The following is a 20,778-nucleotide window of genomic DNA, read 5'->3' on the forward strand; positions in this document are numbered from 1 at the left end:
TCTGGTGTAGGCAGGTGGCTACAGCTCCAATTAGATCCCTAGCCTGGGAACCTCCATATGCCGCGGGAGCAGCCTGAGAAATGGCAAAAAGACAAAAAAAAAAAAAAAAAAAAAAAGACCAAAAAAAAAAAAAAAAAGATTAGTCTGAGGGTTGTTCTGCGGGTCAAGGCAACTCTTGCATTTCTGCACAATCTCTGTAGGTTAGACTTTGTTTAGGAATCTCCTGGACCAGCTTTTGTTTTCTTTTGATTTTTTCCCCCTGGTTCTCCTGTGTGCTGTGTTCTTTTTTCCATCGGTGAGCAGCCCTTTGTTATGTGGTGCTGTAGATGAAGCTAATAGGGCAGCTGTGATAGCGAGGAAGACCAGGATGGTAAATAGTACTTTCCTTGGGCTGCCAGAAAGGAAGAAACTTGAGTGGAGGGAAGGTCACTACCATCCTTTCTGAAGCTAAAAGTCCATGCAGAAGGATTGCAGTTCTCCATTTTCATTTAGATTTTATTTAATATACTGCCCATCCCTAAACTTCTAGAAGGGCATTGAGAAGAAATGCCAGTTAGAGGAAGAGGAGGGGGAAGGGCCTCTCCAGCTGGAAATGTTGCAGCTTTATGCAGCAAAAGTCTTTATCGTTCTACCTTGTCTTTTCCAATGGTTTTGGGGTAGTTTTAGGGCTGCTATGAGATATCCAAATGTCAAAACCTCTAAACCGGAGATGTGGAGGTACAAGTTAGAAAATGATGGAGGCTTGCCTGCCTTTTTGTTAAAAGCAAGGGCAGCTTAAACCTTAGTTTTGTTTTGTTTTGTGTTTTGGCTGCTGCCACAGCATGTGGAAGTTCCTGCCACCACAGAAGAATTCCTACACCTTAGTGTTAAGATTCCCTGGGGACCTGGATTGAGGTAGTGCTGCTGGAGCACCCGAACTGACATACCTGTGCTCCCAACTCCACTGCTTTTACCTGTTTGGGTGTTTTTTCTTTCCCAACTCCCATTGGTTTAGTCCAGTCGTCTTGTGGTCCTGTATAGCCTTGTGTGACTGCATATTCACATCATCCTGTCATCCGGTTAGATCACAAAGTCTGTGTTTGGCCAAATGCCAAGAGCATCATAAATGGGAGTTTGGGATCTGCCACAGAATTGGCTTGTAATTTGGGGCAAATAATTTGTTTTTGGATTTTAACGTTACCTATTTTATAATAGAATGATGGTTTTTTGGCCTTGTGGAGCAATTGAAAATAAATCTAGGAGTTCCCTGTTGGCCAAGTGGGTTAAGGATCTGGCATTGTCACTGCTGTGGCTTGGGTTTGATCCCTGGTCCTGGAATTTCGCATGCTGTGGGTGTGGCTCCCCCCTACAAAAAAAATCCAGGAGATCCGGTTTTCATACCTTTCCAGATCTGTTTCACTTTTTTCTTTCTTTTTTTTTTGGCTTCACCTGCAGCATGTGGATGTCCCCGGGCCAGGGATTGAACCTGTGCCACAGCAGTGACCCAAGTCGTAGCAGTGACCATGCTGGATCCCTCACCCAGTGTGCCACAAGGGAACTCCCACATCTGTTTCACTTTCCGTCATTCTGTTCATTGTCACACACAGGTCTCTGCTTTTTGGTTTAGGAAATGAAGTACAGGTGTGACAAAGAGACCTAACTGCTTTTAGCTCTTTGTTTGGAAGGTGCTATAGGAACCCAGGCTTGGTGGAGGATGGGGATACCAGGAAGGGCCTCGAATTCCTGACCTTGTCACCATCTTCCTTAATGGACAGTGAACAAATAACCTGGGTATTCCTGATATTTAACTGCCCACCTATTGGTATACATTAAGTTTTTAGTTTTTACTCTTATAGTGAAGCAGTCCTGTACAAGCACATGTCTTTGTGCATATGTACGAGTGCTTCTGTTGGGCAGTTGCCCGGAAGTGGAAATGCTGGCTCAAAGTGAAGGCCTGTTTCTTGTTTTGGTGGATGCTGCCAAATTGTCCTCCCAGAGGATTTCACCAATCTAAACTCATACCAGTGGTATTTAAGAGCGCTTGCTTCCTTGATCTTTACCAGCGCTTTTTAATGTCCTTATTTTCATTTTTGTCACTCTGATAGGTGAAAAGCAGTATATGATTATTTTAATTTGCATCCTTCTAGGTTGTGTTTCTGTAGATCTGCCCTTGTCTGATTTCTGCCTTCGAGGAATTGCTCAAAGTTGCCAGTAACTTGATGACATTTTTTCATAGTTTCTTGGGCTGAATCTATTTTCTGTCAACTGTCTGTGGTGTAAAAAAGGCAGGAATTGTTTTACTTCATAGAACTTTAGACAGGAGATGAGTAAACATGTGCACTCAATCTGCTATCCTGAAAAATGTCTCTCATAAATTTTTTTCTTTACAATATTTTTAATTTTTTTTCTCTTTAGCATTATATTATAATCTCTACTCTGTCTTATTACATAGCAATATAAATAGTATATAATATTCTATGTATTTATACCTTAGTTATCATTATAAATTCTCTATTGGTGAACTTTTGGGCTATTTTCAGAATTTTATTGTTATTAAAAACACTACTTCCAACATCTAAGTATAAAGGCTCTGGGCCCAGATGGTTTTGCTGGTGGTTCTTTATAATTTCAGTGCTGTGACAGTGATTCCTGAATATACAAATAGGTAGGTAGCTGCCCAGGTGATCTGTCTTAAACATAACACTGATATCACCCAATAACAATAGCACAGAAAGCAAAAACTTGCACTCAGCTTCACTTATGAATGCAGATGTGAAAATCCTAAGTAAAATACTCTCAAGTAGAATTCACTGACTGGCCTTAACAGATAATGGCCAAATGAGATTTATTTCAGATGTGAAAGGATGGCTCAATATTAAGAAAGGCATTGATAAAATTTTAGTAGGTTCAGTGTGGAAAAAACTATGGTTTTATCCATAGATGTAAAAATGTACTTAAACAGTATTTCTAATACATTTTAAAAGGGGAAAAAAATGAGATAATTCCTTTACATGGTCGAGAGTGTCTACCTCAAACCAACTGCCAGCATTGGAGGCTTTCTCAGCAGAAACAAGGACCAAAACAGGGCTGCTCTCTGCCACTTAGTGGTATTTTAGAAGTTCTGGCCAATGTAGTAAGGTCAGAATTAAGGCTCTGAGGATTAAATGAGATGATATTCCAACCTTCTTAGTATGGTATTTCTGATACAAATAAGGCACCCAAATTGTAGATTCCTTTGTTATTCTTTTTATTACCAGTAAGTCATATTCACAAAGGAAAGACAAAATTGTCTCTTGCATCTTAACACATGTATCCTGGTGCTTTTATGAATGTGGGTTCTTTCTCTTGGTCCCTGTGGCTGAATCATCCTAATTATATACCCAGGCTATACTTAGGTTCCTCTCAAGCCTTCTGTCACCAGTTACCTCTAACTGGCTGAGTGGTTTGGTTCAGTGATGTTTTTGACGACCTTTCCAAGAGCTGTTCTTCTAATCCTGGGAGTATTCAGAGGTGTGAGCTCCAGACCGAGTGAATAGTGAAGTCACCAGTGAGGAGAAGGGTTCAGGAAAACAAGCTCTGAAAGGACGGCACTGTTGTCTTGACCCTTGACTCCTTGTTCAGCGAAGCATTGTGTACCCTCCGTGCCGTGCATTTCTGTAGTAAATAATTGCTGTCCTTCATCAGAAGTCATATGGAAGGAACCAGCTGGGGTAAACACTGCACAGACTTCTTTTCCAAGCAGCTAGCTGTCTCCAGGTTTGGTTTGTGACTTCAGTCTTTTTTTTCCCCCCATAGCATCTGGCGAGGGCCCAATGTGAACTGTGTGGACAGCACTGGGTATACACCTCTGCATCATGCTGCTCTGAATGGCCATAAGTAAGTATGAACATGCCATGTTCCTGCCCTGCCCGCTCCAGAATCCAGGCCTTGGCTTGTCTCCTGTGCTTCCTGTAAAGGTGTCCTAAGCAGGGGTGCTAAAGAACAGAGACGACCTAAATTTAGTCCACCTGGAATTCGTGAATCTCTCTTTAGTGTATCATTTAAACATCTTTCCTGAAGTGCCCTGGTGACCTAGTGGTTAAGGATCTGGTGTTGTCACTGCTGCAGCTCCAGTTACAGCTGTGGTACAGGTTCGATCCCTGGCCCAGGAGCTTCTGAGTAGCATGGGCATAGCTATAAACAAACAAGTGTCCTTTCCCACCCCCTCCCCTAAAAAACCTTGAACCAGAAATCATGCTTTGCCTTTTCTTCTGCTTATTCTTTTCCCCTCTGAAATGGGGCAGTACGATACAGTGATCTGAATATGAATCTCAGGTTTAGGGTAGCCAGCTTATAAAGGGGCTGGATAGTTTATTAGGTAACCAGCCCCTTTATAAACTGAAAATAAATGGAGGGGTCATAAGAAACTTTCCTTCCGTTAAGTAGTATTTACTTGCTTTGTCTTTCTACTTGTCACTTTTTCCTCATAAAACTAGCCTTGCAGGAGTTCCTGCTGTGGTGCAGTGGGTTAAGAATCCGACTGCAAATGCTTGGATCGCTGTGGAGGTGCAGGTTTGATCCCTGGCCCAGCGCAGTGGATTAGAGGGTCTGGTGTCCCAGAGCTGCAGTATAGGTTGAAGCTGTGGCTTGGATTCAGTCCCTGGCCCAAGAATTTCCGTATGCTGTGGGTATGGCTGAAAAAGAAAAGAAAAAGTAGTCTTGTAGACAAAAGCACCGTTTTTAAGGGGAAAAATACATAAATAACATGGCCTATTTAGTTCTCTTAAGTATAGAGAGTTTAGCAATTGGGTGGGATTTGTGTGGAAAGTTTTCTGGAGAAGGTGCACTTGGGCCGGGGTTTGAGAGAAGGCACAATTTCAAATGATCAGGCAGCCCACAGAGGGCACTACCCTGCAAGTGAGGAAGAATATGCCATGGCTTAGAGCAGGAGCAGGCGCAGTGGTGGAGCATAATGGGTAGATTTGCCAGGAAGACTGGAAGCCAGAGTGTAGCAGAAGAGAGGGTTTTCAGGAGAGTTTGAAGCATAGCACTAAAGGAGATAAGCAGTAGAAGCTTAGCTGATGTGAGGAAAGATTATTGGGACCATTTAGATTTTTCTGAGCTGGGAGCAGGGCCCTGCCACCTGGTGGTACTCTGTACCCCTGGTGTGAAATTTGGCCCAACCCGATGACTCTGGTGCGCAGGAAAGAAGGCTGTTTCCTTCTGCGTTAAACTCTGTTGAGATACATCGAACGAGTTTTTCTGTAGACAAAGCTAACAGAAAATCTGTAAAGAGTTCCCCTTAAATAGTAGGGTAACCTGAATTAAAGTGAATCTCAGACTTGAGTGACTGTAGCTTGTTAGCCAGGTTCACCTTCAGCTGCTGTTTTTATTTACGGTGGGGATTTTCTTTGACCTCATGTGTGTGGGGATAATTATACATTTGTGTCTGCTTAATTAGTGGTGTCACCAAGAAGAAAGCCCTTCTTTCTGGATGCATCAAATGATACCATATGTGTCTGGCTCATGTTTGCAACAACTTGCATCCTGCTCTGCCCGTCAGAGCACATCACTTCCAGCTCCCACATCACTAAGTGCTCTGGATGATATTTGTTTTGCATGACTTCTTTTATGTAAATTCGATCCCTAAATGCTGTTTCAACATAACAAACAAGGAAACCTTGAAAGGTTTAGACAAGGGAGGCAGATGTTTTCAAAGTAATGGAAAATAGATGAACTATCTAGAAAGCCTAGAGGTGATGGAGCCTGGGAGGTGATGAGTCAGTGTGATGTGGCTCAAGGTGGCTCATTCTTCTCTCAACAGCTCATGGAATAAAAGAGAAAGACTGGGTGATGAGCTCAGGTGGAGGGCCTCCTGCTCTATAGGTGTAAAGAGCTCTTTGTAGGAAAGACTTTTGAATTCTGCAAACTCATGATTCATTTTTGCTTTCCTAGGGATGTGGTCGAGGTTCTTCTGCGGAATGATGCGCTGACCAACGTGGCTGACTGTAAAGGCTGTTACCCTCTGCACTTGGCAGCCTGGAAAGGAGATGCCCAGATAGTGCGGCTGCTCATCCATCAAGGGCCGTCACACACCAAAGTCAATGAACAGGTTGGAAGGAAGGGAAGCTTTCTTCCATGTAGCTGCAGCCAGACTGCAGCCCAGATCTCAGGGAAGCAGCTGCTTGAGCAGGCCTTCCCTCTCCCCAGCACCCCACCTTCTAGCGTCAGGGAACCCTCACACCACAGAAGGCACCTTTTATGTGTGTTTGTGTCATGCACATCTGGCAGAGTACTGTAATAACATTCCCAACACTCACCTCATGTGCAGACTTTGAAATAATGCAAGTCCTGCAAAATTGCCCAGAATTTGTTTCCAGCTGTCTGGCTGATGGCATCGGCGTGGCAGTACAGCCTTAGCTGGAGAGCAGAGGTACCAGTGTGGGTCAGCCAGCCCTCTCTGAACTGTGCTCTTCTTGTTTATGTACATCAGGAATCGCAGAAGTGAAGTCCTCGTGCTAGTGCTGAAAAGTGACCCCACAAAGACACAGGAGTGGAGGTCAAGGGTGATTCCACTGAGTGAAGATCATTTCCGTGGCGTCCTCTTGTGTCCATTTTAGGCTGACCTTGCTCTGACAAAGCAGAGAGAATTCTTAAAAAATAAAAGGCTGCTTTTGAGCAAAAACGCTGTCCGGTGGCCATAGATTCAGGTACAATGAGACTGTACCTCCTCTCCTTTATGTTTTTTTCCTTGGGAAAAGTTCTATTTGAATTATGTAAGTTCTAAGACAAGCCTCCCTTGTGTTTTATAACACAAGTCCCTGTAGTTTGCATCTGAGATGAGGTCCATTTGAAAGGAGCTGGGCTCTCCCTGTGTGATAAGCCATCCCTGCTCTGAGCTGAAGCAGATAACGTTTCTTAGCTGCTTGAAGGGAGGGATGCTTCCCTTTCTCGACAAGCTTGGGACTGTTTTCCTGTTGACTTCACTCAGAGGAGATTGTTAAATTGCCTGTAGGATTAGATCAGGGTTATTCCTCCAAAAATAGGGAACTGTTCTTGCCGGTCCATCTGACAAGACTGGGCACATTCTCAGAGAGCTGTTAAGAACGTGATTTTGATTCAAGAAAAGGGCAGCTTGGCTGTGAGTTGGGAGGAAACCACAGCAGCGCTCTCCCCAAACCTCTAATTGGGAGGTTGTGTGTGTGTAGCTGTTAATCAGCTTCCCTTCCCCTTTCAGGCTGTATTTCCCGGATAGGCGAGCAACCGACATTTAAGATCATCAGCGAGGATGTTTGTTTTATAACATTAGGCATAAAAATTGTCTCTTTAAAATCTAAATGCAATTTGACTCCTCCTGGCTAAGTGATGGTAATTTCTCTTATCTGGAGGAAATGTATAAGGAAGTTTGCTTTTAACTAATATTCTGCAGTGTTGAAAAATCTAGACATCCATTAAAATCCTTCTCATTTATGAAATTTTCAGCCACCATTTCTAAGCCTGTCTTTGCTCACTTTTGCCTTGGAGCACAGCTGCTTGGCGTTTTGAGCCACTTGAGTATGCCAGCTTGTTCTGCTCACAGCCACCTCTCGCCTGGGGTACCTGTGGTAGGGGGGACCCCAGCCCAGTGCTTTGAGTGTCTGGCTGGCAGGGGCGGGGGGCGGCGGGCAGGGGCTGAACACAAGGGCTGCAGAGCTTGAGGAACCTATGGAGGCAGTAGTTACAAGTACCACGTTGATTGACTAGAAGCCATTCATGTTGTCCCACGTGGATGCTGGAATTAGGAGGGGGTGATGGCGCTGTGCCCTGGAGGTTGTCTTCCTCTTTAACTTCTTTTGAGGCACCCCAGAGGGCAGATCCGAGCGTTCTAGTGTTGGGCCCCTCGGGGCTGTGCATTGCTTTGATATATTCCATCCATTTTATCATCACATTTTCTTTTCCTCTCCTTTTTATAGAATGCTCTTGAGATCAAAGAACTCAAAAAGTACGGCCCCTTTGACACTTATCTCAATGCCAAGGTGTGTACTTTGCTGCCAGGATTTCTCTGCATCATTTCTCCAAGCCGCACTTGCTCTTTGGTCCTCTCTGGCTTCTACTCTCAGCCACTCAGGCTCCTCTTTGTCATCCTGACTGTTTTCTGCTTCAGCCCATCTGCTTTTGGCTTGCCTGGGAATGGGAAAATGCAGCTTCAGTGGTTTTGTTTTTGTTTTTAAAACCCACACCAGTTCTGGAAAGGTTGGGCACATTTCCTTTAATGCCTGAAAAGCTTAGAAGTGGCAGAAATGGGGAAATAGGGACCATATTCAAGGCATAATTTGCTATCATGATTTTTAAAATCATTTAAATTCAAAAAAGAAAAATTTGGGAGTTCCCGGCGTGGCGCAGAGGAAACAAATCTGACTAGGAACCATGAGGTTGTGGATTCGATCCCTGGCCTCGCTCAGTGGTTAAGGATCTGGCATTGCTGTGAGCTGTGGTGTAGGTCGCAGATGTGGGTCCTAGATGCCGCTCGGATCCCGAGTTGCTGTGGCTGTGGTGTAGGCCGGTAGCTACAGCTCTGATTGGACCCCTAGCTTGGCAACCTCCATATGCTGTGGTGCGGCCCTAAAAAGCAAAAAAAAAAAAAAGAGGAAAAAGGAAAAAACGAAAAAATGCAGGTAAAAGATATCACGATTAGCTTACTTTTTAATAAGCAAGAAATGATTAAATTCTACTTCCTAGATTAAAACATTTTTTAAAATTTGCTTTCCATACTTCTTTGAAGTGGAATCTGATTTTCAGTAGCTTGTGGTGGAAGTGTGGGAAGAGGGGCATCTGTAACTCCATTTTACTTTATTTTGTTTTTTGGGCCACGCTCTTGGCATGCAGAAGTTCCTGGGCCCGGATTGAACCCGAGCTACAGCAGTGACTTGAGCCACAGCAGTGACAACAGAATCCTTAACCACTAGGCCACCAGGGAAAGCCCCATTTTCCTCTTAAAAGCTGCTGGTGCAGCTCCCCTCTCATTTCCTTGGGCTTTCAAGCCTGAGCCCCTTCTTTGCAGCCTTTAGCTTCTCTCTATGTGTGGTCGCTCTTGGCCTTTGGAAGGGCTCAGAAATAGGACCCAGCAGGGGGTCTGGCTTTGACTCTCCCTCCCAGTGAGGCTGGGCCAGGTAGCAGACTGGTGGGCCTGATGACAAACACCCAGCCTGCTGGCCTTGGGCCTGGACCCGAGGCAGAGCTTGCAGGTGGGGCCATGACGTCAACCTCTCTCCTCTGCTCTCCCACCTGCTGTTTTTGACTCGAGTTGTCATTCGGATAAGCTTTGCTTTTTGGCACCAACCTAGAGTTTGTTTGAGTCACAGCATTATTCACGTCAGCTACCTTTCACTTGCTCTGCATATAGCAGCCGCTGGGAAGGGAAATTTAAGGGCCTTCTGTCAGTTTCCAAGTGCAAAGCAGATATTTCATGTTTTCCTTTGAGAAATACTGATTTATCACATGTGCTTCCCATGAGCTGGACCTCGGCAGGCTCTGCGGGGGCGGGGTATCCTTCAGCTCTTGGGCCCTGATGGTGGAGAAGCAGTTTGACCTGTGGTGATGGAGCGTGTTAGCTTTTGTTTTGGCCCAGTCTTTCAGTTCTGTTTTCTAATCTTCAAAATGGGAAGTTACTCCAGCTGTTTTTCTTGGAAGTAGTGTGGCAGAATGGAAAACCCTCACAGGTCAAGGTCTTTCACATCAGACCCAAGTTTGAATTCTCTGCCGCCACTTACTGGCGTTGACTTGAACAAGTTCCTCAGTTTCCCTGAATGTCTTTCCTCCGTGGTAAAGTGGGGTATACCAGCTACTCTGCCGGATGGTTTTGGAGTTCAAATGAGATCATGGATATGAACTAAAAAGACCTGATTACTAGTAATACTTGAGGTCCTGATTTTTAAAGGTATATACCATGTGGTATTTCTGAAAGGGCACTTGGGAGTTTGTTATTTGTTACTAGTGGTGAAGCTTAATATAACATTTCTCCATCAGCCTCTTTGGGGTTTTGTTTTGGGGGGAGACTCCTTGAAGCGATTGTTTTCCCATTTGGTGGTTGGTTTGGTTAGCTTCTAAAGCTCTGATTAAAGGGTAAGACTTTGGTTCTTAAAAGCACATTTTCCTATCCCTTGATTTTGCACACATAAAAGAAATTGAGTCTAAAGGAATAAGAATGTACTTCTCTTTTTAGAAATACAGCCTTCCCTCAGTATTTACAACGGTATTGGTTCTAGGATCCCCTTGGATACCAGGCCCAAATCTCTTGTATAAAACGGCACAGTGTTTGCGTAAACCTACTTACATCCTCCCTTATACCTCAAATCATCTCTAGGTTATTTATAATAATTCCTAACACAATGCAAATGCTATGTAAACAGTTGCCACTATTTACAAATTCAAGTTTTGCTTTTTGAAACTTCCTAGATTTTTTCCCCCTGAATGTTTTTGGTCCATGATTGGTTGACTCTGTGGATGCAGAACTTGTGGGTTTGCAGGCCAACTGTACCACCCTTTGCCTCCACCCCACCCACCACCGCCTCAAAGGCCAAATGATGTAAACTCCATTAAGGAATAAAGCTGTTGGGGTTGTGCTACGAGTGCAAATTCTTCTTGAGCTGATTTGATGCTAACCTCCCTAGGCTTCATCTTTACTCAGTGGGTCTTTATTGACCTGGTGTATCTAAGAATTGTTTTTGCTAAAGTACATTTTGGTGTTAAGTCCCATCAGGCACCTGGAGAAATTAAGAAGTTGCAGGTGCTTTTCCTGGGAGCAGAGAGAGTTTTCATGAGCCTTTATCTTCCTCTTTAACATATGAAGCCTCTCCTGTTTCAGCAAGTCGGCATAAACTAGTCCAAATGTAAGGTGGAACTATTAACATTGTTCGCTTACCTTCTTTTAAAACAATTTTAACTTGGTTTGATTATCATAGAATGAGCACTGGTCAGTTTAGTTTCATAGGACTGTTTTCCATACACTTAAAAATAATCCGCAGTTGTAGAGCTGGAGGAGACCTAGAAGTTATCTAGACCAGCTGTCTCCACATGCTGATCAACTTGTTGTGTCAGCATCACCCAGCAAACTTTTATAACACTTTTTATCATGAAAAAATTTCCAGCTTACAAAAAGTTGCAAGGATAATACAGTGAACACTTCTTGATTCACCAGCTGCTAACGTCCTGTCACACTGCGTGTACTCACACCACTCCTTTCCGTGAGCACATGTTCTCTCATGTGTATATGTATATGACAACACAGAATCCTTCATCACCTAACTGCCAGGCCACCAGAGAGTTCCAAGAGCGATGTTCTGTCCCTCCTTTTTAGTGCATCACATCACAGGGCTCGTGATGTCGGCTCCTTTCATTCTCTTTTGCTTTTTTAGGGCTGCACCTGCGGCATATGGAGCTTCCCAGGCTAGGGGTCAAATTGGAGCTGCAGCTGCCGGCCTACACCACAGCCACAGCAACGCCAGATCCAAGCCTCATCCTCGACCTACACCACAGCTCACGGCAATCCTTAACTCACTGAGTGAAGCCAGGGATTGAACCCTTGTCCTCATGATATTGGTCGGATTCTTGACCTGCTGAGCCACAACAGGAACTCCAGTTTGTTTCATTCTTGATGATAATGATGATGAATGATTGCTTGGTTAAGTTGGTGTCTGCTAGATTGGTAACCTTTTTAATAATAGTTTTCCTGGAATTCCCTTGTTGTTAAGTGTCCCCTGGCCCAAGAATTTCTGCTGGCCTCAGAGCCAGGGCCGGGGGAGGGGTGCGGGGGGAGAAAAAAGAAAGAACCACTAAGCTAACTTTGCACTAGAGCAGGAGTCCTCTTTTCTCACCTAAAAAGCGAGCCACCTACCCCGTATTTCCTTTGTCTGTCTGTTTCTCCTAGTAACAAACAGAATTACTGCTTGGCAGCCTTTCTGGATTCCACTGATTTTTGGTTTTATTCTTGGTTGACATCTGTTTTCCCAAACCTTGCATCTATTGGCCAGAGTTCTGCCTTCAGAGCTTTACAGAGTAAGTCTGACTCTTCGTCCACATGATGGACTTGGGTCTTATGCTTTTCCTGTATCTTCTAAATCTCAGTAGATCCACTTTGTCTGTTCCAATTTGGATGTATTTCTAGAGCCTATACACGGTTGCTGCAGAGAGCTACAGCCCCGCTGTCCCTAACTTAGATGTCTGCCAACAGTAGACAAGAGTGCAGTTAGGCTCTAATCCAGGCACTGGGAGGTAATGGTTTTGAATAGTTCCCAGAGGAGAAAGGCCATGGAAATGCGTCTAGATGGGTTTCTGCTGTGTGTGTGTGTGTAAAATGCATAAGTAATGGGTTTATACATTGAGTGGGTCTCCAGATGTGAAGGTTGCAGTGATCCTTTCTTCCTTAGAAGTATTGACCTAGCAAGGAAGAACTGAAAGGGAATCTCAAGATGGGCAGGAATGGAGAATTTGTGCAAAGACTTTGGACAGTAGTAGGAGCGTGTTGCGAAGGCCCACGCTCCGTAGTCGGGAGGTGTAGTCGCCGCAGACGTGAACTCAGGAAGATTATAGTTACCAGACATGTCTGGCAAGACTGAAACATAAAAAAGCGACTTCCTACCCCGTGAATAGAAATGGCTGAGATGTGGTTAGGCCATTTTTCACACAGAGAGGCGGTTTGCCGGGTGGTGGTCACCGCCACGCCTTTAGCAAGGCAGCTCTGTGGTGGCTGCTTTAGTTCTGACAAAAACCCAGAGAAGATGCTTTTTCCCCTGCTGGATAGTTTAGAGTTTTACAGCTCTTCAGGCCCTAATGACATATTTTCAACAGATTATTCTGGTTGTGGGGAGACAGCTTGGATGTAGAGGAGGCAGCAGTATGTGCTTCAGAGTCAGGGAGTTCCTCTGGGCCGGGGTTTTAATGAGAATAAGCTGACTCTCATGGCCCTTGCTGTCATGCTAATCTTGAGATGTTAAAACCCTGAAAATCCTCTTAAACTTCTTTGGGTGGCAGCTCTGCCCCAGGGTCCCTCTACAGGAAGCTCCTAGGAGTTTTCATGGCTGTAGCTGTCTTGTCTTTTCATGAGGAAGTGAAGTGACAGCTCTAAGTTTTTCTTATGCCATAGCTTAAGAAGAAATGAGCACATGGGTGGCCTGAAGGGTTTGTTTGGCAAAGGGGAGCCCTGAGGGTCTACTTCTTGCCAGGCGTTCCTCCTTCCCTCCAGACTTTCAGAATGACATGGGATTGGTCCCCTGGACCCAGTTGCATCGCAGGCGGCCGTGGGCACCTGGCTGTGTTCTGTGGCCCGGAAGTCTGTCTGCACCTTCCAGGCAGCTGCTCTTGTGGAGCTGTTTGAGCTCAGGGCTGCTGCTTCCTCTGTTTCTCTGTGTGCATCTGTCCTGGCCTGTGGCTCCTACTACCACCCTTTCTGTCCTTGTTTCATTTAAAAAATATTCTTTGCTCTCAGTCTGGCCTTTTGGGGCCTTGCTCCCAGTAGCTCTGGACCTTTCTGATACACTTGGTGTAGCTGGAGAAAATGATGCAGTCAAATGCCAGATCAAAAGCAGATGGAATTGCATGCATGTCCGGGTAACCTAGTCTGTTACTTTCAATATCAGTAACAGAATTAAAGCAATTGTAGGAACATTTACTTTTTACCTTTTGACCACTGAAAGGTGCACAATATTGATTTGAAGGACACACGCCCTCAGAAGCTGGTTTCTCCAAAGTGGCAGGACCCTCCTTGATAAATTCAGGAATCTCAAAATCTCGTGGGAGAATGATTCTTTTCATTAGTGCCTCTGTGAAAGGAGAGGCCATGGGAATTCCTTTATTCCTGCTCTAGTCGTACATTGTCAGCAGGAAGGGAAAGAGCGTAACTGGAATGATTAACATTTTTTTCTGATGGTTGATAAAGCACAAACTTCTGTTTCATCTCAGGTTCTACCTTTGGTTTAAAACAAAATTGGCATTAGACGACCATGGGTTTGAGCATTTAAATTAAGGGCAGTGTTACAATTTTCAATATTCTGCACCTCTCACACGAAACATTTGGTGTCAGATCGGATCTTTCTTCCCTAAGCAGCACCTCCCTGCATAGCCGTAGATCATGCACGAGTGCTGGGCTCAGGCTCCTGTATTGGCTCAGGGCGGCGTCAGGGGCCTGTGTTCCCCTGTGACTGAGCTCACATGCCTCTGTCCTCTGGAAATGGCTGTTGGCTTATGTGTCGAGGGTGACTTTTTGGTGCTCTGCTCTGTTACTTTCATTGTTGGCTGATTGATTTGCATGCAAAAAGCTATGCAGGGGACCAACTCTTTCAAAAAAGCTTGTGTGTGAAGCCAAGGATTGTCTGTCGACAGATCCCAAATCAGAACCACAGGGTTGGCTGAATAGAAATTGTAAAACCAGTTGAAGCTGAACGTGGATCCATGGCAGTGATGCTCTGGGCCCCCACCCATGCCCAGGCTTTGGCCCGAGGCCTGCTGCGCTCCCTGGCCCAAGCTCCTTGCTGCTTCAAGGCACCGAGGGGTCTGCAGGTGCTGACGATGTGGGCCGCCCCCCCCCCCCCCCCACCGCTTGCAGTACCAGGGCGAGACAAGGTGATTGAGCCGTCAGCCTTGTCTGCGGGAGAGCACGTCTGAATTCTGACTTCGTTCTGTCAGTCCCTCGTGTCGCTGCCATTTTTCACATTTACATTTCAGTGGTTTTACACTTGATTGTCCTCATCCTGTGCCAGTCTGCCAGTCACCTTTCTGATGCCATCCGCCTGTTGGCCCTTTAGAACAATGACAACGAGACAGCCCTACATTGCGCGGCGCAGTATGGCCACACGGAGGTGGTGAAGGTCCTCCTCGAGGAGCTCACCGACCCTACCATGCGCAACAACAAGTTCGAGACCCCGCTGGACCTGGCGGCGCTCTACGGGAGGCTGGACGTGGTGAAGATGCTCCTCAATGCGCACCCCAACCTCCTGAGCTGCAACACCAAGAAGCACACCCCGCTGCACTTGGCGGCGAGGAATGGCCACCGGGCTGTGGTCCAGGTCCTCCTGGACGCTGGCATGGACAGCAACTATCAGGTAGGGCCGGGCATACCACCAGGCGCAGGGGGCTAGTCATTTTGGAAAAGGCACATGTGCAGGCTGCCAGGCTGTGTTCCTCCTTAGCATCATGCCAGATGCTGCCATTTGCTCACTCATTGTAACGTGAAGCTTACAAAGAAACTTCTCAAGTGAGTCTGTTATTTTTGGTTTTTTTTCAGGGGTGATACGTGGTCCTTCACCCCGAAAGACACGCTCATGGGCTCTCTCTTGATGTTAGGAAACTCATTATCTTCCTCTCCGTGTGTTTCCACTGCCACCACATCACCTCCGATGTCCCGCCAAGCTGATGTTGCCAGCAGGGGACTGAGCACTCCCCCTGTTGGTGGCTTTACCCACTCAGAGGAGTTGCCATTCCCTGGGCTTTGCAGCCACCAGGAACATTTGAAGTTAAGGTGTTTTCACCCCCTTGTACTTTTCTTCTCATCACATTCCTTCCACCCAGGAGGGTGGCGATTGGAGGAGTATCACCCATGGGTGGCCACCAAGAGTAACCATGCAGTGGCATATCAAACACCCCTGACCAAGCACAGGCCATGCTTGTGGTTCTGGAATCCAGACAAGAAAAGTGGAAAAGATAATGACAGAGGATTTTGTGTGGTGTATTTTAGTTTCCTGTCCCTTCTTGTCTATGTCCCGTTTGTCGTGTGAAGCCACGCCAAACCTGGGTCGCTCTTCTGATGACATCCCGCTGTGCGCTCTCGTTTGCTTTCCAGACGGAGAAAGGCAGTGCTTTGCATGAGGCTGCTTTGTTTGGCAAGACCGATGTGGTGCAAATCCTGCTGGCTGCAGGTGAGAGGTCGGCAGCGCTCTTGTCTACACAGCATGCCAGGGTTGGGATTGTTTCCCCCTAGGATCCCCAGAGGGGGATTTTTGCTGGCTGTGTTTGAACCCACTATGTGTCTGTCTCCACTGGTTGATTGCAAATGTATGGGTTGTTCTTGAATAGCTGGATAAGACGGCTTTGGATGGAAATGTTGGTTGTGCTGCTGGGAGCATTAGGTGTCCTGGAGTTTGTGACCCCGTTTGAGGCCCGCTCGAAAGTGATCACCCTGTGGTCCATCTGTGTGCCTTTCTAGGAATTGACGTCAACATAAAAGACAACCGCGGCCTGACTGCCCTGGACACTGTCAGGGAGCTGCCTTCTCAGAAGAGCCAGCAGATAGCAGCGCTTATTGAAGGTATCAGCCCATCTCCCTGCCTGGGCGACCAGGGGACATGCTGGCCGAACCATGGCATTTGCATTTGGTGCAGCTCATTTTGTCTTTCCATGCAGATCACATGACTGGAAAAAGAAGCGTGAAAGAGGTAGATAAAACCCCCACACTGCAGCCACCTCCTGTCTCCAGTGTGGACTCCACATCCCAGAAGTCTCAGGGTAAGTCAGCTCTTTGCCAGCACAGGGGCTCAGCCCAAAAAGAGTTGAACATTTCTCCATAGAATGGAAATTTTTTTTTTTGGTCTTTTTGCCTTTTCTAGGGCTGCTCCCGTGGCATATGGAGGTTCCCAGGCTAGGGGTCGAATCGGAGCTGTAGCCACCAGCCTATGCCAGAGCCACAGCAATGCAGGATCTGAGCTGCATCTGTGATCTACACCACAGCTCACGGCAATGCTGGATCCTTAACCCACTGAGCAGGGCCAGGGATCAAACCCACAACCTCATGGTTCCTAGTCAGATTCGTTAACCACTGCGCCACGACAGGAACTCCTAGAATGGAAAATCTTAATTTAAAGATTAAGTGGGGGAATAAAGTCCCTTTTACCCTGAGCATAAAGTCCTCCGGGGACTGGGAGTACTTAATTCATAGCCAAATTCATTTTTTTCCAACTACTATATGAAGTTTTATTTGGCATCCTTGACTGTGGATCTTTTCTTTCTTACTTTATTTTATTCTCTACTTTTATTTTATTTTATTTTTTTGGCCAGGGCTTAGAGGGAAAGTGCCGAATCCTAACCACTAGACCACCTGGGAACGCCCCCCTCCCTTTGTCTTTTGTCTTTTTAGGGCCGCACCCACTGCATATAGAGGTTCCCAGGCTAGGGGTCTAATTGGAGCTACAGCCGTTGGCCTACACCACAGCCACAGCAACACCATGGCTGCGACCTACACCACAGCTCACGGCAATGCCGGATCCTTAATCCACTGAGTGGGGCCCGGGATCAAACCCGAGTCCTCATGAATACTGGTTGGGTTCATTACCGCTGAGCCACAACAGGAACTCCCTTTTTTTTTTTTCTTTCCTAATACACACTTTAGTGCCTTGAGTATAGTTGACCCAGAGTAAATATTTAATGAGTGTCATCTGGTTCGTAGTATATGTGGCAGATTTCAGTAATATATCATTTATCCAGCAGATGTGGTCTGTGTGCTAGCTTGGGCAGTCCAGCCTCTTCATCATTAGCCAGAATCCCCCTTTCAGATTGGTGGAGTGGCCTTTTAGGTCCTAGGTATGATGGATGAGAAGGAACACTGACACCTCCCCCAGACCCAGGTCACATTGAGGAAGGCCAGAGAAACAGAGCAAATCCAGATACTACAAAAGGGCAGGGATTCCTTAGAGGACTAGGGAGATATAAGGGTTAAGGGGTTCCCAGCTACTATGGGGTCCTTTCACCCTCCCCTGGTCACACTTTTTTTCTTGACCTGATAATCTAGTAATGGGATTAGTAATTCACTAAGCTCTTAGCTTTCAAGGATTTTGTAGTTAAGAGTTTTTGTTTTTGCTTTTGTGTTTAGCCTTGCCCGCAGCATGTGGAAGTTCCCAGGTTGGGGATCAAACCTGTAGCACATCAGTTACAAGACCAGATCCTTAACCTACCGTGCCACCAGGGAACTCCTACAGTTAGAGTTTTGACTATTTGCAAGTGACCCAGAGGTCCCTGGTCTATAATAGTTGGTTACTTTGCAAAGTCACAAATTTGGATCCTGGGCGCCCTGAGGTTCCTAGTTACCTAGCGAGTGAGTCGGACAGCTGCACAGCACCTCCACCTCAGAAAGGCTTCACCATCCTCTATTTTGCTGGAGCACGTGGAGGCTGTTATTAAGAACTTAGGGGATTACTGAAATTTTAGCTTTACTTTGCTACATTTCATGGTTTAAGTTCATGCTGTCATGGTATTAAAGTGTTTGAGACTTTATAACGGTCTTGGGAGATGTTCTTCATGGATGTCATAGGTTTTCCATATTGAATTAGAGAAAAATCTGTTCAGTTCTCAGGATATGAAGGGCGGATGCAAGTCTGTATTTATCCCTGTCCGTGGAGAAAGCCATTGTTTAGTTTCCTGCTCTGTGTTAATGTCAGCCTAGTTCAGGTTGCCGAAGGGGCTTTGGGTTATTGCTGTGGCAGGAAATCGGAGACCCTGCCCTCCTCTCACTGACCCTCTGGCCTCTGACCCTCTGCAGGTGACGTGGAGAAGGCAGTGACTGAACTGATCATCGACTTTGACATGAACACGGAAGAGGAGGGTCCCTACGAGGCGCTGTATAACGCTGCCTCCTGCCATTCGTTGGACAGCATGGCCAGCGGGCGCTCGTCTGACCGGGACTCAGTGAACAGGGAGGCCGAGGCAGCCGGAGTGAAAGCTGCTGGAGTGAGGCCTGTACGTAGCCGGGCCCCCACTCCAGGGTTGTATTGTCAGCCTGCGCCCTTGTGGGGAGCTGGGAGAGGATGTGTGAGCTCCAGTGGCAGCTGCTTTTCCCAGGCCTGTGTCCTGCTCCCCCAGTGTTGTCCTGGGGGCTCTACCCTGATCCGTCTCGCTTTGTGTGGTTGAACTATGCAGATCACGGGGAGGTGGGATTTTAATTTTTCCAATGTCTTTTTTTTTTTTTTTGACTGCCCCCACATGTGAAAGTTCCTAGGCCAGGGATTAAACTCATGCCACAGCAGTGACAACACTGAATCCTTAACTGCTAGGCCACCAGAGAACTCCAAGAATTTTCATTTTTCCAATGTCAGTGTTAACTGTTTGCATCTTTGTTACTTTTTTGGCCTTAGAGCAAATGAGAGCATTTATTACTCTTTAGCCTCAGGGCTGCTTCTGTCTTTGAGGTCTTTGCTGTGTATTGTTTGCCCCTTTCTGGAGAGCGGTTCCCTCAGTGAAAGAGCTCACCAAGTTCCTTCTGCCCTGAGTACATGTTCACCTTGCATTTGTCCTCAAAGGAGGATCCATTTAGATGTGGACAGATTCTGTGTCCACATGCAGGGTTGCAGCAAGGCTTAATCAGATACCATACGTATTGGTATGTGACGTTCTTATTTTTCCCAGTTAACCCTTCCAGCCATTGAAATAGTAAGATGAGGAAAAGCCTGAATCTTTCTTCTAAAGGTCAGCCTTCCCATCTGAGGGCTGCTTTTGCTGGTACTTGCTTCTAGCCCTGTGCATGATTTTTCAGACTCCTCACCCCTACTTTATACCCTGGTTTTACTGTGAGCCTAAGCCTAGTCATTGGTCCCATGGCCCTTCCTGCAGTGCCAGACTCAGTGACTTGAGGTTTGGAGCATTGCACTTTAAATAAACAGGTCATTGCTCTAACAGGATCGCAGTGCAGTGCCAGCCCACCTGGAGGCACATTTTCAGGCGTATATTACTTCTTCCTGTTGGAAAGGCTGGCCATTCCCTTTTGGTGTGAATCTGGCTTATGACCATTTTGATGACCCTTTGGCTGCTAGGTGGTCCTTGGGCTTTTCATTCGTGCCCTGGGAATGGCCTGATGCATTTGGTGTTCTTTTTTGTTAGGCTCCTTGCCCTGCCCTGAAATAATCCCAGCATTTCAGTATGGATTTTGGAAAGGCCTGCCAGTCTCGTAGCATTCCCCCAGAGTAGGTGTTAGCAAGGACTGTGATGAAATTCCTGGTCAGTGGTGAAAGTGAATGCATGTGCTGGCCTCCAATCCCATAGTGCTTCTAGTTTGTTGTTTTTCTGCTTCTTCCACTGTTAGGTACTAGTGAACTAGGCAACTCCAATCTTTGAACGAAAGCTTTGCTTTCAGTGGCACTTACAGGTGATGCCCATTAGAGGGAGCTGGAGGCTTTGCAAGAGGAACACAAGGTTACTGCAGTGAGCTTTGAATGACCAAGTCCCTGTGGGGCTTAGCCACTGATTTACCGTCTCTTTGTTCATCCCACTCTAGGAATCTAGCCTCGTCCAGTCCTGCTAAGTAGAAATGGATGCATCTTGGGGTGCATGCTTTGCAGTTTTTACCTGTGTCTTGTGACCTTGCTACCTTCCTGGCCCTTGGTAATTTACGGTGGCCCAGGGACCGTTCTGTGTCTTATAAACACAGTGGATGGTATGTATAAATCAGCTTTGTAGCTCCAGGCCCCTGGGCCAAAGTTTTCACGGTAGAAAAAAAAGACCCTTGCCTCTCTTTCCTTCCAGTGCCCCTGGGGACAACCTCTTCCACAGAAGGCTCCCATATTGTTCTTTCTAAGCTCCTTTAGCCTTGGGAAGGCTTTAAGGATGTGTCATTTTTGTTGTTGTTCTGTTTCATTTTGTTTTTCCGCGGCTACTTTTGTCCCATGGTTGGATAACTGGTGAGGTTATGCATGGGCCTGTGCCCTTTGCCGTTCCCTTCTTTACAAGGTGGCACTGGGGCCACGGCTTGTTCCTATACTTCTGGAGCAAAGAGGAGGCAGAAAGTGGACTTGGTGGGAAATCTGACCTACAGAGCTTTGTGTGGCCTGACCGTACAAGCTGGGAGTTGTTGCCATTGGGCCTCCATCT

General features: G+C 46.2%; 1 protein-coding gene across 13 annotated transcripts in view; it reads left to right on the forward strand.

Moving 5' to 3' along the window:
- The window catches only part of ANKS1A (ankyrin repeat and sterile alpha motif domain containing 1A), a 182,445-nt gene that overhangs the window by 71,055 nt on the left and 90,612 nt on the right, over nt 1-20,778 (forward strand). For 9 of the 13 annotated variants that reach the window (XR_002345583.1, XM_021098214.1, XM_021098215.1 and 6 more), the window contains 8 exon segments: nt 3,775-3,855; nt 5,914-6,070; nt 7,911-7,973; nt 14,736-15,032; nt 15,770-15,845; nt 16,133-16,234; nt 16,330-16,431; nt 18,458-18,654. Coding sequence is in view for 12 of the 13 variants with exons in the window: in XM_021098214.1 (XP_020953873.1) it covers nt 3,775-3,855; nt 5,914-6,070; nt 7,911-7,973; nt 14,736-15,032; nt 15,770-15,845; nt 16,133-16,234; nt 16,330-16,431; nt 18,458-18,654 (1,075 nt within the window). In the remaining variant the exon portion in view is untranslated. 13 annotated transcript variants of the gene reach the window in all.

This window comes from Sus scrofa, chromosome 7 (assembly GCF_000003025.6).
Source record: "Sus scrofa isolate TJ Tabasco breed Duroc chromosome 7, Sscrofa11.1, whole genome shotgun sequence".
Classification (NCBI taxonomy): domain Eukaryota; kingdom Metazoa; phylum Chordata; class Mammalia; order Artiodactyla; family Suidae; genus Sus; species Sus scrofa.